Source organism: Anabrus simplex, chromosome 3 (assembly GCF_040414725.1).
Source record: "Anabrus simplex isolate iqAnaSimp1 chromosome 3, ASM4041472v1, whole genome shotgun sequence".
Lineage (NCBI taxonomy): Eukaryota > Metazoa > Arthropoda > Insecta > Orthoptera > Tettigoniidae > Anabrus > Anabrus simplex.
In genome coordinates this window covers 255,269,389-255,284,766 of record NC_090267.1, presented here as the reverse complement: position 1 = coordinate 255,284,766, position 15,378 = coordinate 255,269,389, and the positions used below count along the sequence as shown (strand labels likewise).

Sequence of the window (15,378 nt, the reverse complement as noted above, 5' to 3'; positions counted from 1 at the left end):
GTCCTTGGCATAGTGATGCCTAGCGTAGATTATCTTAGCTTTCTGTGTATGGGGGTGACCTTAAGAGTTTTCAACTCCATGGCTATGTGGTTAAAATGCTGGTCTTGGTCCAGCAGATTCCGGGTTCGATTTCCAACTAGGTCTGTGATTTTCACCTTAAGCGGTTAATTCCTCAGCCTCGGGGACTGGGTGTGTATACCGAATTCAGCATAAGAATTCACATTATTGCCCCATGCCCATAAATGCGCACGTCGCCTATAGGAGTTAGTACAAAACACCTGGACCAGACCTCTCCAGCTGCCACATGCTATTAATAATTAATAGCGTAATAGTTGGCCTATAGCCCTAACCTCACTCCGAATAAACACGTTTATCTGCCTAGCTATTTAACGGCAGATAGCAGATACAGTGGAATACTTCCACCATTATCCGCAGAGAATGAGATGAGAAAGCTCTAAGACTGGAAAGAATGACCATATCCTTGGTTACATCTGTTTGGGATAAAAATTAGAAGTCGTAATAAGCCATCTTCAGGGCAGCTCACGATGGGGATTCGAACTCATTTTATCCCAAATGCAACTTATAGCGACATGACCTTCACCGCGTAGCCAACGCGTTCGTTAAGTGTCGGAAGAGAAAAGGGAGTTGACCAAGGAAAATCGGATAGGGAAAATAGTTCGGCTGAACCCTGCGTAAGTAAGCAGTCAGCCTAAGCAACAGACCCATGGACACCAATTTCAGCTCATATCTTGTAAGCCCCTACCTACGACATTCATGTTGCGCGAAGGACGACGTGTAAATACGAAATGGGCAGCAGTCGTGCTAACTGGCGGGAGTAAAAATAATTATCTTTACGAATCGTGATTCGAAAATAAACTTTTAGTTTCCTTATGTGTAAAATAGCGCATTATTTGTGACAATATAACGTTATGACTTTCGTGATGATATGTCGAACAAATAAAGTTTTAATGGGCTGATTTTTTCGTCAGAAATTACTTTTCCGTGTCGCGCATGTTAGGATTTCAACTCTCTACCACTGTATAAAACAACGTTCAGGTTTCGCAAGTACAACTTGCAGTCCGGATTGCTTAGAAAGAGGATTGGTGAGTATTCTGTTATTTATAAATATTTTCTTATGTATGTTTCAGTATTACACACGCAAACGGGTCATCAGTATTAGAAAATATATAATAGGTATTTCGAGATGACATTTCATTACGCCTGCAAGTTGCCTTGGTAGAACAGAGGTAGGGTGTTTGATCCTGATCCCAAATTCCTGAGCACGATCCCGTTTGATGTAGTTGTCTTTTAATGGGTAGTCAAAAATCAGGAATCTTCATGCCATAGTTGTTGATATACTGAAAATCTCTTACGGCTCTTTCAGTCTTAACCGACAAAATATCTGCTTGGTATAAAACAAACTTCTCGAACCTGTCCTTCTGCCTGTTTGTGAAGGCTAATCTCAAGGACCATTGGATGGATATTGATGGGGTTTTCACCATTATAATAAGCATTTCTCGAGAAAGGTTTTATGTATAGAAACATTCATCTATGACCAAGGGAAGCCGAGCAGATATGATTGAAATCAAGGAAGTTTAAGGAAAAACCGATCCTCCATGCCCCTTTTCAGCTTCCGCTGCCTAAACTGTTAAAGATACATCTATCCTGTGAGAGTAAGGACTGTTCAGCATACAATGCTCTACAAAAAAGTCCATGGACGCGTATACCTATCTTTAACGCATAGCCCACTAAAAGTTAAGTGTTTTTATGTTACAGCAACAATTTAAATGAAGCACCTTGAAGAAAAAACGGTCGACCGTGCGCCGTTTAAGCTTTCGGTGACTAAAACATTAAAGATACAACTCTATACTATGAGGTAAGAATTCTTCAGCTTAAAATGCTCTACAAAATATTACGCGACAACACACATCTGTCTTTAACAAATTATACGCTGTGACAGTTTTATGTTGCAGCTGACAATAAAAAACCCGCCGAAATTCAAAACAAATTTTAAAATGTATAATTTAATCGTTATCACAATAAATCGTTTATTCCGCTCAAGTAACTGATGTAGAATAACATATAATTTACAGAATATCATTCTACATCTATACTTTTGGAGATATCGTCGTTCATATTTTTTCGGGCAAACTCCGTTCTGAAATATAGCAATATAAATGACCAGCTTCAGAGCGACCTGGTAGGTTGCAAGGCAGCGCGCGAGCTACCAACGACTTCGGCCAGCTTTCGTTGAACAACAAAGTAATTCTCGCATGTTACAGGACAGAGAAGGAATGACTTCACGAAGACCAAGAGGGTCATATTTCCCCAAACTGACTGCCCAGTTTCAAGCATAGCCTATTAATCAGTGCGCACAACAGATTATAGTGAAAAAGCTGTTCATTACCTTACAAAATTGCCGGGCTGAGTGGCTCAGACGGTTGAGGTGCTGGCCTTCTGACTCCAACTTGGCAGGTTCGATCCTGGCTCAGTCCGGTGGTATTTGAAGGTGCTCAAATACGACAGCCTCGTGTCGGTAGATTTACTGGCACGTAAAAGAACTCCTGCGGGACTAAATTCCGGCACCTCGGCGTCTCCGAAAACCCAAAAAAGAAGTTGGTGGGACGTATAGCAAATAACATTATTATTATTATTATGATTACCTTACAAAATTTTTAAATTCTTTACAACTTTCCGGCTTGACACCACACAAGATGATTCTGAATGTAGTGGGTACCTATTATATTGTTATATAATAATAATAATAATAATAATAATAATAATAATAATAATAATAATAATGATATAATGGTATTGGATTTTGCGTCACATTAACTACTTTAACGGTTATCGGAGACACTGAGAAGCCGGAATTTAGTCCCGAAAGAGTTCTTGTACGTGCCAGTAACTCAACCGACACGAAGCTAACGGATATGCGCACCTTCAAATACCATCGTACTGAGCCAAGATCGAACCTGCCAAGTTGGGGTCAGAAGGCCACGTAAAACTACATCCGCAAAAGTTATGTAATGGAAAGCGATTGGCCATGAATATTTTGAAAAACTATGATTGAAGCTACTAATTAACTGGCTATGGCACGGGAGAAGCGGTCAAAGTACCGACAATCCCTACGGTTCCTCCAGATTTGCCTTTTGTTTTCAAACGAGTCCAATTCCCGGTAAGAGTCTGCTTTGGCATGACAGTAAACAGTGTCTGACACTTAGCGTGGCTGGAGTTGATCCCAGGGGAGAATGTTTTCCTCATGGACAGATTTACATGTTCCTTTCGCGTGTTACATCAAAACAAAACACGTTCGTGTTCATTACTGAAGGAGAAACGACTAATGCTATATACAAGGAAGTTCTCGATTAAAAGTAACCTATAACCATAAATTCATAACTGTTCCAGTGCGAAGCCAGGGCAGGTAGCGAATTATAAATATACTCAACCATGGGGATATTCCAGTAGGATATCATTTTCCTTCCCAGACTGCATTTGTCGAAATTGTAGGCAGGCCACCTATTGAGGAGGTCTGCAACTCGATGCCCAATGCCTATTATTATTATTATTATTATTATTATTATTATTATTATTATTATTATTATTATTATTGTTGTTGTTGTTGTTACGGGGACACGGTGGTGGACAGAGGTGAAGGAAGGTGCTGGCATGAATGGGTCTATCTAAGACAGCCAAAAGATTAATTAAAATTTTAAAGTTATTTTTGTATTTCTTTTTTTTCAGCTATCTTTCTTTTTTAAAAGACAAACTTCACAGCTCAGTTACAAAAGTTCATAAGATAGGGTAACAATTTTAGAATATCGAGTAACAACAATCTTGAGCTTGAAATTCCCTAATATATTATACATTCTCCATGAGCGCTGCGTCTCCTTTCAAAAAGAAACAGTCAAGAAGACGAACCCCCCCCCACCCAATTTCTTTTACAGAGCATTCAAAATACACAATGTTTCAAGAGCACCTTTTACTCCACAAAATATTCTAGGAAACTACTCTCCGAACCTTATACCCCACCGGCCTTTCAAAGGCACTATTTAACCATTACAGAGAAGCAGCGTCTTCGCTCTATTAAAATTTTACACTTCGAAACCTAGTTCCAAAAAGGTCCAGGGCTATCAAAAGCACAATCTTCATTTTACAATTCAAACAGTATTCACTGTCTTAGACACCCAACAGTCTATTTTAACATAAAAGGATGACATTGAATTTAACAGGGGTATTGAATACCCGTTCTATCGGGCCTTTGTGGAAAACAACAGGTTAAAGTTACTGGCCCAAAAATCAAAATGATATGGAAGCGGACACTTTTACTCCTTGAAATTTGTAATAAAAATATTAAAATCCTATTTGGGCTTTTGGCCCGAAGTTACAGATTCTAAGCCTAAACTACCGAGGTGGCTAGATAGAGAGAAAATTTAAATTACAAGTATTTCAAACTGAAACAGGTTACGAAATCATAAAAACCAAAAACCAAACCCAATGGCACTACAGCCCTTGAAGGGCCTTGGCCTACCAAGCGACCGCTATTCAGCCAGAAGGCCTGCAGATTACGAGGTGTCATGTGGTCAGCACGACGAATCCTCTCGGCCGTTATTCTTGGCTTCCTAGACCGGGTAAAAAATCGTAGTCACCTCAAAATATAGTTGATAGTGAACGCGAGAGGGTATCACACTCCTTATTCCCTGATTTCAGCTAAATTCTATTGACTTGTTTGAAATTTACATTTTAGGAAATTAAAGTTACATTAGTAAAGGTTGGAAACCTTCCCCTAGAGCTAGCTTTCAAGGACTATCCTTTAAATAGGACTGCCATTACCTGGAGCTGCTGAATTACTCGGCGATGGACGAGGCTCCCCGCCTCCTTATTAAATATACACACTAGACTAGAGCGATGAATAAGACCCTCTGGTCGAAAATGTGTCAGCTTTAATACCCGAGAGGAAGGTTCTAGGGAGCTCTGGGCTAAGTCCCGGCCCAACACTTTTCCCACTGGGTAATTAAATAGATACAAGATAGATGTGATTAGTTGAAAAATAAATACAGTATACAAAATTTTCTATTGGCCAGCATCGAAAGTTGGTGGGAAGAGATAGAAGTGTTGTCAACTTTAACATACCAAAAATAAAGAACAACTCAGTGTAGTAAACCATAAATAAGAAAATACTTAACAATTTTAATAATTCCTTTTCACACCAGAGGGCATAGACATAAGGTTTTCGGTAGAGACATCTGTAGAGAAAAGTTCAAACTTCTTGCACTAGTAGGTGCGAGTTTTAGTATTTATTTTCCAAAGCGCTTCATTTAAATGAACGGAGCGGGTATTCCTCCCGGTACAGACCTCCCCTTCCCAAAAAAAAAAAAAAAAAAAAAATCCTTCCTCACGGTGAAAGTTTGAAATTTTAGCTTGTTACAGAAAAAAAATAAGTTGGATTTTATGGATATAACATTTCTTGACGAAAGTTCATTTGTAAGAAATTACCTCGAAAACAAGTCTTGAAGTCTTCTTGCAGCCTTTGACCTGCCTGGAGAGTGGTATTGTAAGACTACCTTTATTTAATTATTATCTAATAACCACAAGTACACTAATGTGTATAATTAAATGTACAGTTCATATTGCTGAGTTCATTCACTATCATTTTAAATTCATGATATGCTTGTTAATCTGTACCTCTTTTATTTGTTTAGATTCTCAAGTCATGTTGGTGAAACTATCAGCCTGTCTGTTGACCTTTACCTCAGTAGTTCTCGCGTTGACGAGAAATGAGTATTGTGGAATAAAGTGCAGGGAAGGCGTTCACACAATGTGCATTTATGACGTAAGTGAGTTTATATGCATGTGTGTAAACCCATATAATCAAAAGCAATCAAACAATTATCAATCTTTAAAATAATTGTATACTGCACACCTTCCTGAGGTTGAGAATATGTTGTTGGTTTTGATCATATACGAGTGATTTTTTGGAACAAATACAACCCTATTATTTCCAGAAAATTTGTCTTAATTTGGTTCTTATCATGCAAATACCGTATGTTCTGGTGTTTCTTCAAATGATATTGCACACTCGAGCATGCACTCTTCCTTATACTACTTATTTCATACATTCAATCGAACCCCTTAAAAATGGCGGAATAATGAACGTATGTGAGCGCTTGAAACTATTCACTCTAAACTCTTGGCGGCTTCAGCTTGTTTGCTCCCCTGTGACTCTATTTTGACGGGAGGTCGAAGTGGTAATCATACAACACTACGTAAATTCTTTTGCAGGTAATACTAAATGTTCGTTCTTTGAGGAGGATGGATTATTTAAACTTAGCATCCATTTAATAGGATGTGAGCCCTCGTGAGGGTGTGGCATCAGTTCAGATAAAACGCTTAAGAATGAAATGTTATCTTAATTTTAAGCAAGTCTTATGGTGACGATGGAGTGGGAACGGGTTAAAAGTGGGAAAGAAGCGACCGTGGCTTCAATTATGATACAACGCCGGTATTTGTCTGGTATGAAAAAAAGGAAAACCATCTTCAGGGCTATTAACCGTATAGTTCGAACTCACTATCTCCTCAATACAAGCTGATAGGAACGTTGGCAGTTGAAATACGAATCCAAGTCTGTACCTTTTTGTGTTCTCGTTATTATTATTATTATTATTATTATTATTATTATTATTATTATTATTATTGCCATTACCAGCCATCCCTCGCTGCTTTGGGGAGGCATTTGTAATTTATTATTTATCGTATGGCATATATATACAGAAACAGGAAAGGAAGTACATTATATTTTAATTTCCAAAGTTCTTTTCAATTCTAGAGTCACTGTACTGGCCTCTAGAAAATCAAACCAATCTTCAGTGTAGGCTCTTCTGCTATACTCCATTACAATGTGTTCGATGGTGTGAAAAGGAGCACCACATTCACACTCGGGGGATTGTACTTTCCCCATTTATACAGGGACGCAGCACAGACCACACGACCACATCGAATCCTATTAAGGACGGTCTAAGTTCTTCTTGGGAGATCAGACCTCGAATTAAGTGGGAAGAAAGGCATAGGGGTTGAGGTATATATAATATATGCATGTAATTATTGTCGATGTGGACATACTATTTTCTTGTAAATTTAGTGGTTTGTTTGGGTGTAGATGTGAACAAATTATATGTTGTACCGATGTAAACATTGTGCAAAAGAAAACTACGAGAGAATTATATTTTGTCAAAATATTTATGGACGACTCTGTACTTCCCCCATATTAAAAGTATATTTTCAAAGCCACATCGGATACGGATTGAGTTAAAAAAATATTTGGTGTTTTCTAGTAATTGCATTAAAGCGAATTTATTGGTATGTACCTTTTTCTTCTCCTCATCAACCCTCAATTTGATGGGTAGCATGCGTGACTTCCAGGTGCATCATTTCGTTGGTTAAGCGCTTCAAGTGGCGATAGGTGTGCTTACCTTTAATTCTGTTTATGAACTGCACCCTTGGTCTTCGCTCCCTCCTTTACTTTCCAGCTTCCCTTTAGACAGGAAGCTGCACCAGTCGGAATGACAAGGCAAGTGGCAAACGATGCTCTTTCTTCTCCTGTTTAAGGTTTCGATCAAGGTGTGTGTCCCATGAGCTCTTTTGAGAACGTTCTCGTTTGCGACTCTATCAGTCCATAGTATTCTTAGGAGTCGATGCCAGTACCATATCTCAAGTGTCCTGAATTTCAATATTTCCGCTTTTCGCAGCGTCCGTGTTTCTGACCCATAGCTTACAACACTTCATACAAAATATTTCAGGAAGTGCTTTCGTTACCTCCATGCTGATGTTCTTAGATGTTAGGAGATATTTCCAGTTTTGAAAAAAACTTCCTTGGCCTATGCAATTCGGGCGTTTACTTCTCTAGATTGTTCTCCTTAAGATGTAATCTGATTTCCTAGATATTTCACTTTCTTTACTTGATCTAGTTTTTTCTCAGTGTATTATTACACATTGGCAATTTGGACATCATCCCTTGTAAACGTAACAATCCTGCTCTTCTGTTTGTTTTATCTTATACCACACCTCTCTTTTAGCAATTCCTACGTGGGATTTAGTGCCTTTTCCACATATTTTTCATTCTCAGTTACCAGTGCTGTATCATCTGCGAAGCGCACGGTTTCGTGTTCCAAAATTGCACCCAATTTTATGCTTCCCTAATCAAACTTCAACCGTCAGGAGATGGAAATCTCTACGGATTTCGGTTGAACACGCGCTGTGTTGCTTACCAGATTCTTGAGTAGCTACGTGATTCTTGAGCTCAGTCTCATCATAGTAATCATCGTAATTATTAACACCTACGCATCCGAAACAATCCAAAAACGTAGGTGGATCAAAAGGTTAGTTGCACTAACGCGCCGAAGCAGCGCGCTGTGTGTCACAAACGTGTGCACAGCGGAGAAAGGGACAGAGACTGCCCACAAGGTCTGTTAGGCAGGTCGCTGTGGTGTGCCGTCTAGTACTGTGTGAATAGCGGCCAAATGCAATGGCGCGTCAACTGGACGTTCACTCCAAATGTGAGGTGCGTGCAACAATCCGATTCCTATGGGCCAAAAGGAAGAATTGCACGGACATTCATCGTGAAATTAGTGCTGTGTATGGGGAGCGAGCCATTTCCCGGCGAGGTATCGTAAAGTGGTGTCAGCAATTCGAAGCCGGACGCACGGATATCACGGACAACCATCGCGAAGGCAAGCCCGCAACGTCCAGGGCCCGTGCAAAGGTCAAAAGTGTGAATGCGATCATTAGACAGAACCGGCGCATTAGACTGAGAGAAATCGCGACGCAGATGAACATGTCGTATGGCAGTGCGTTCGCCATTGTTCACGAGGACCTTGGATATCGTAAGCTGTGTCAAAGATGGGTCCCACGCCTTCTCACCGATGAGCACAAGGGACAACGTTTCCAATCCTCCCTGGCATTTTTGCAACGCTATGCCGCAGACGGCAACGGGTTTCTGCGGCGAATCGTCACAAGCGACGAAACGTGGGTCCACCATTTCACCCCCGAGATGATGCGAACATCAATGGAATGGGTGCACTCCTCATCACCACAACGAAAGAAGGCCAAGTTTCAACCTTCAGCCGGTAAGGTTATGGCGACAGTGTTCTTTGACAAGGAGGGTTTGCTGCACGTGGAATTCATGCCGAAAGGAACGACGATCAGCGCGGCGTCGTATTGTCAAAAGTAGCACCGGTTGCGTAAAGCGATTAAAGGGAAGCGCCGGGGGAAATTGAGCGCCGGTGTGATTTTGTTGCACGATAATGCAACACCTCACAAAGCCCGCCAAACGAGAGAACTGCTGCAGCGTTTCATTTGGGAGGTCTGGCAACATCCACCCTACAGTCTTGACCTAGCGCCATGTGACTTTCATCCGTTCGGTAAGCTCAAAACGGAGATTGGTGTTCGACATTTCCAGACCGATGAGGAGGTGAAGGCCGCTGTCTCCGAGTGGCTGCAGAACGCTGGAGGAAATTTCTATGAATCCGGCATCGACGAGTTGGTTGTGCGCTAGCAGGAATGTTTGGAGTCTCTTGGAAACTATGTGGAAACGTGACGTTATAGTGTATGTCGTTATAGTCGTGTTGCTGTTTTGTAGGTGGTACAGTGTATGTCGTTATAGTCGTGTTGCTGTTTTGTAGGTGGTGTAATAAATTGCCATAACTGGGAGGTGCAACTTATTTTCTGATCTGCCCTCGTATTTTGGATAACATAATATATATTTTCTCTCAATTTCAATTCACAATTAGTAAGTCTGGTCACATACCTTAGGAGGACCATAAAATACATTCTGGACACTGAGAAAGAGATCAGACGCTGCACTGAGGTTTCTAGATTATCCTTCAAAATATGAGATCATTCTTTTGTGACGATAATCTAAACAACAAACTCGGGCAAAAGCTGCTGAAATATTACACATGGCCACCACTAATTGGTGGAATACAGACGTGGAATGTCAAAGCTTCCTCCATGAATAAATTAGAGACCATTGAAATGTGATTACATAGGACAATGCTCAGAATAGATATCGTAAGAAATAACGGGGTGTTAAGGAGTGCCCGAGCAGAGCGAGAGCAGGCAAACATCATCAAAGCCAGGGAACCAGCTTATCTGAGGTAGGAAGTTCATGCTAGTACACCCGATATTACAAGCCAAGATAGAAGGCAAGCGAAGAGCTGGTATACGAATGATGCCATTGCTCCAAAATATCAAGGACTGGACAGGCATCAATGATACCCAACTACTCTTCAGATTAGCTAAAGAAAGGTGATCGCCGACATCTACGGAACCGGATAAGACACTTGAAGAAGAAGAAGAAGAAGAAGAAGAAGAAGAAGAAGAAGAAGAAGGAAATAAATTATTTTCTTCGTTTATTATTCTCAACTCTATAGATCTGACAAATTTATTTGCCGAAACTAAAATCATAGATGGTATTCAGATATGTTTTTTCAATTTCGGAATTAAAATAAAATTAACGTTATAATGATCTCGATACTGCTGTGAACAACTCACATCTTTTGCATGTAATTAGAAAGACCATCTATGTTTGTTTGTTTGTCCAACCCTTGTCCCGTTTCCCTACGGGGTCGGGTATGAGGTGAGATGAATTTGTCGTGGCGGTTTTTTATGACCGGATGCCCTTCCTGACGTCAACCTCATCAGAGGAGTTAATGAGAGATGAAATGAATGACGTGATATATGATAGTAGGGAGAGGGTGAAACCCGGTGCCGGCACATAGCCTACTCCTGTCGAATAGCACCAAGGGGTCTGCTCAAGGCTTAACGTCCCCATCCGACGGACGAATCACCATCAACAGCGTCATATGCCCTCACTCCATATGAGCACTGCGGAGAGGTTTGGAATTTAATCCAGGCTTTTGGCACGCAATCTAGTGATTAGAAATTGTATACCACCACCTCCCCTACCCTGCCGGCCAACATTCTGATGGTGAAAATTTTTTCGACCAACGGGACTCGAACCGGCTAACCTCGGTGTTAGACCGTTTTTAGACTTCAGCGCCTTAACGATCATGGCCACCAGGCGGGCAGAAAGACCATCTATATATATAAAATCCCTATTCTCCCTCTATTTCACAGCGATATTGGAAAATTGAGACCGTTGCAACAGATAAAATTGGCACTTGACGTAGGTTATCTTTACTTTTCAAGAAAAATGCTGAGTGCAATAACCAAATTAGGGTTGAAGCTTCGTTCTAGGTGGGTCCCAACGAGCACAGAACAACATAGAGATATAGTGTTTGTTATTGGTATCCACACGGTTTTATGAGGGGGAGGGGATGATTTATATTTTGATAATAATAAAAATTTATTCCGTTAAACTATTCATTGCGGGGAACATATAATACCATTCACTCTTTTCTTCTTTTTACTTTTTAATTTTTTGAGCGAATATAGAGTACATTAGAATTCGCCCCGTTAAACGCGATAATGTTTATGAAGTCCTACATTATCCTTTTGCATTCCTTAACTTCCTTTATCTTTGAAGATTACGATGCTACAAGGTAGACTGTCGTAATACTCGTCTTTACAATTCAAATACGTTTGTTTGTGCAAAGCAATGATATTAACTCACGCAAAGATAGACAGCATTTTTCATGCAGAAGTTCTCATGAACTCAACTTCAGGAAGAACGTGTATTAGGTTTTGAAATTCCGACATATCATTCGTTCTTAAACGGAGGTAATTTCCTGTAAATTCAGCCTTCTCTATCACAATAAACAAACCACAGGGATAGTTTACAATTATTGATCTTTAACATGGCCTACGATATCCTAACATTAATGAAAAACAGCATTACACTGACTATATTAATAATAATAGTAATAATAATTGGTCATTCAGAACGGGATTTTTTCTGATGTTTCGCCGTGGACAGCTAACATGTAGATTTTCTGTGAACACTATTATTTTTCAAGAATACTTGTTTACATTTTGAGTCCGACGGATTTCCCCTTCTATATTAGAAGTTTCCATACTTTTTAACACCGAAGTTCATTCTTATCCAAGTTTTGTCCGACTTCACGTGGAATGTCGGATATCTGAATGACCAATTATTATTATTATTATTATTATTATTATTATTATTATTATTATTATTATTATTATTATTATTATTATTATTAATAATAATAAGTCAGTGTAATGCTGTTTTTGATTAATGTTAGGATATCGTAGGCCATGTTTAAGATCAATAAACGTATGAAACAGGTAAATACTGTTCCACCGGGCTGAGTGGCTCAGACGGTTGAGGCGCTGGCCTTCTGAGCCCAACTTGGCAGGTTCGATCCTGGCTCAGGCCGGTGGTAATTAAAGGTGTTCAGATACGCAGCCTCGTGTGGATAGATTTACTAACGCGTAAAAGAACTCCTGCAGAACAAAATTTCGATACCTGGGCGTCTTTGAAAATGGCAAAGGTAGTTACTAGGACGCAAAAACAGTAACATTATTATTACTGGGCCCGTCGGACACATCTTGCACAAAAAAATCCGTTTATATTATTATTTTTTCCCCTTCAGACATTTTGTCTCTTAACCTGAGTTTTGTCTATAAAATGCACTTCAACAATCAATTTTAGTTTCAAAGTTACTTTACAATTAATTCACGGAACTCAGTGGAATTTTTTGTTTTGGATTTATGATAAAAGAATGCCTCATGTAATTTTTCTATCTAATATACTATCCAGATGTACTTCCTGTACTGTTGAAGCATACTTAACATGTTCAAGCAATGTTTTATAGATATCTTTAGTTTTCCGAAAGCGAAGTATGTAAAATAAGGGGAAAATATTACAATACTCAATTCCATATCTTGTGTATGGTTAGAATTTTTATGACATACCCTTAAACATGCTATCATTGTAATTTCAGGGTGTGTCCAAAGCATGTAGCCCTGACGGCAAATTTGGTGTCGACGATGACCAGAAGGCTCTCATTGTTGACTTGCACAACAGGCTGCGCAATGATGTGGCGAGTGGCAAGGAGCATCGTGGCCTATCAGGACGGCAGCCGCAAGCAAGCAACATGAAGAAACTAGTAAGTATAAACACTTAATGACTTAAAACAGTTCATTTCTCTTCACACTACCAGGAAACAAATCGTAAGATAGCATTTTCACCATAAGGATATAGTGACAGTCTGTGCAAAGGTATAATCATCCTATCAACATCACTTCCCGAAATAGCAAATGCGGTACTCAATTGGCTGGTGTGAAACAACGATTTCTGAAACTGAGCGATTCATTATTGCTGGATATTAACAGAATTATAAGAATATAAAAAAATTTTCTGGTCAAGTAAAGTAGAAATATAGAGAAATTAACACGCATAAGACTTATTACTAATTGGCGCTACACGTTTAAGACATTCTCAGATAATGGCAAGTATTGCAGAATGCGAAGGAAAATCTAGGAAGTAATCAGTCAAACACGTTCCTCAGGTCATAGCAGTAGGAAGATATGTAGAAAGAATATCAAGATTTATATGTACTGTACATACATACATACATACATACATACATACATGCATACATACATACATACATACATTCTAATTATAGGCTGTTATAGCTTTCAGATTCCAGTTTCCAAGCCTCTATTAATTAATTAAACGCCTCCACAATCCTAGATTTGTAACTACTGTAGTTTTGTGTCCTTGCTTAGTTGTACACCTCTTATTTTTCGGTCTGTAAAATTTCAGTCTAACCATCGCCACCTTGTCGTTCTCTACTTCTCTCGCCCTCCATGGCGCAGACCATTCTTTTCGTTGGTAACCTGTCCACCTCCATTCACTTCGCATGTCCCCACCATCGAAGCCGGTTAATGAGTACAGCTTCATTCATCGTTTTCCTTTTTTTTTACTAAGCCTTTATCTGCTCATTCCGACTACTCTACTGCAAGTCAGGATGGAAACCTAGATCTCCAGTTTCTATTACTGATGCATAATCAAATGAAGGTTCTATTGCTGTTTATATCTCACCTGCGTTTATCTGCAATCATCCTTGCTACTTGCATGGCTTTAGTTTATATCTTATAAATAGGACATCCTTATTCCACACAGCTTTCACTCTGGTACAGTAAGGTCGATCTGAAAATAGACTGTGAAAGATAGTTATGTCCTGGAACTAACTTCCTTCTTACATAATGCCGTTGATAGGAACCGCGTCATATGGCAGCTAAATTATTAACAGTGATTTTATCCGTAGTCTAAATATTAAAGATGAAATTATTTTAATTTCAGATATCGATTCAAATACCAGTTTGTGACCAATTTCCGTTTTCTATATGTCACATCCAACTAACGTATTCTTTTCAGAAGGTCAGTTACACGATTAAGGCATCTTCTCGCATATTCATGGCCAACGTTCTTAAAAGCCTTCAATTCAAGAAGTTTGACTGCACTGTAATATTATCTATTAGTTTTCGTGTTCAGAAAGCAGACATTAGAGATTTTGACTGTGTCTTTAATATCACAGATATTAGAGTATCGCGTTGACAGCATGACACCATCGTCTGCTAATCATTCGCTTTTTCGACTGGGACCGCTGCCTTTTATATCAGACTGGTCCAAAGTGGGCTAACGAGGCTAAACAAACACCTTCCCAGCCCTCAGTCCAAAACAGGACATTCTTTGTACTCGTACATACCAATGCAGTCACATATCTGCGTATGTGCATCTTCTGCCCGGAAGAACGTGGTTTCGAATCCACGTCAGGAAGTCGTAAAATTTAAGAAACGAGATTTCCACTTGCGGAGGTGCACTTGCCATGAGTTCCACTCAGCCTACACCTAAAATGAGTACCAGGTTAATTCCTGGGGGCAAAGGCGGCCGGGCGTAGAGCTAACCTCTCTATCCCATCAAGTGCCGAGGTTACGGATAATGGAAGCCTATACCTTCCACCCCTCCAAGGACCTTCGTGGCCTGTACGGGGATGTCTTTGCTTTGCTTTGTTATGCGAACCACGATTCCTGGAAAACATGTACGAAGCTGTTTGAACAAGTGTTTAAGACTGAAAGTGTTTTGGTAAAATCTCCAGCAAAGTCTAAAACTTAATGGCATATTGGCGCGAGACGGGCTCTGTAGCGATTAAAATCCGTAACTATCCGCAAAGAGTTCGAACTCTATAAAACATTGCTCGAGTGAAGGAAAGCCTGGAACGAAGTCCGACGAAACCTCAACGCCGTTTATCTGTGCAAGTGGGACTTAAGAAATAGCCCTGTCGAAACAATGTCAAAAAGGACCAACATCTGTGCCCTTACAAATTTACTGTTGTGCATGTATTGAAGCGTCAAGACGAACCTTCGCGTGTTGAACTCTCCTTGTCGTTT

General features: G+C 39.8%; 1 protein-coding gene across 1 annotated transcript in view; it reads left to right on the top strand.

The window, feature by feature from the left end:
* Positions 1–1,008: 1,008 nt before the first annotated feature.
* The window catches only part of LOC136866213 (venom allergen 5), a 35,677-nt gene continuing 21,307 nt past the window's right edge, over positions 1,009–15,378 (top strand). The window contains exons 1-3 of the mRNA XM_067142992.2: positions 1,009–1,103; positions 5,703–5,833; positions 12,924–13,088. Of these exons, the coding sequence (XP_066999093.2) occupies positions 5,714–5,833; positions 12,924–13,088 (285 nt within the window). The 5' untranslated portion in view covers positions 1,009–1,103; positions 5,703–5,713. The remainder of the gene's footprint in view (positions 1,104–5,702; positions 5,834–12,923; positions 13,089–15,378) is intronic.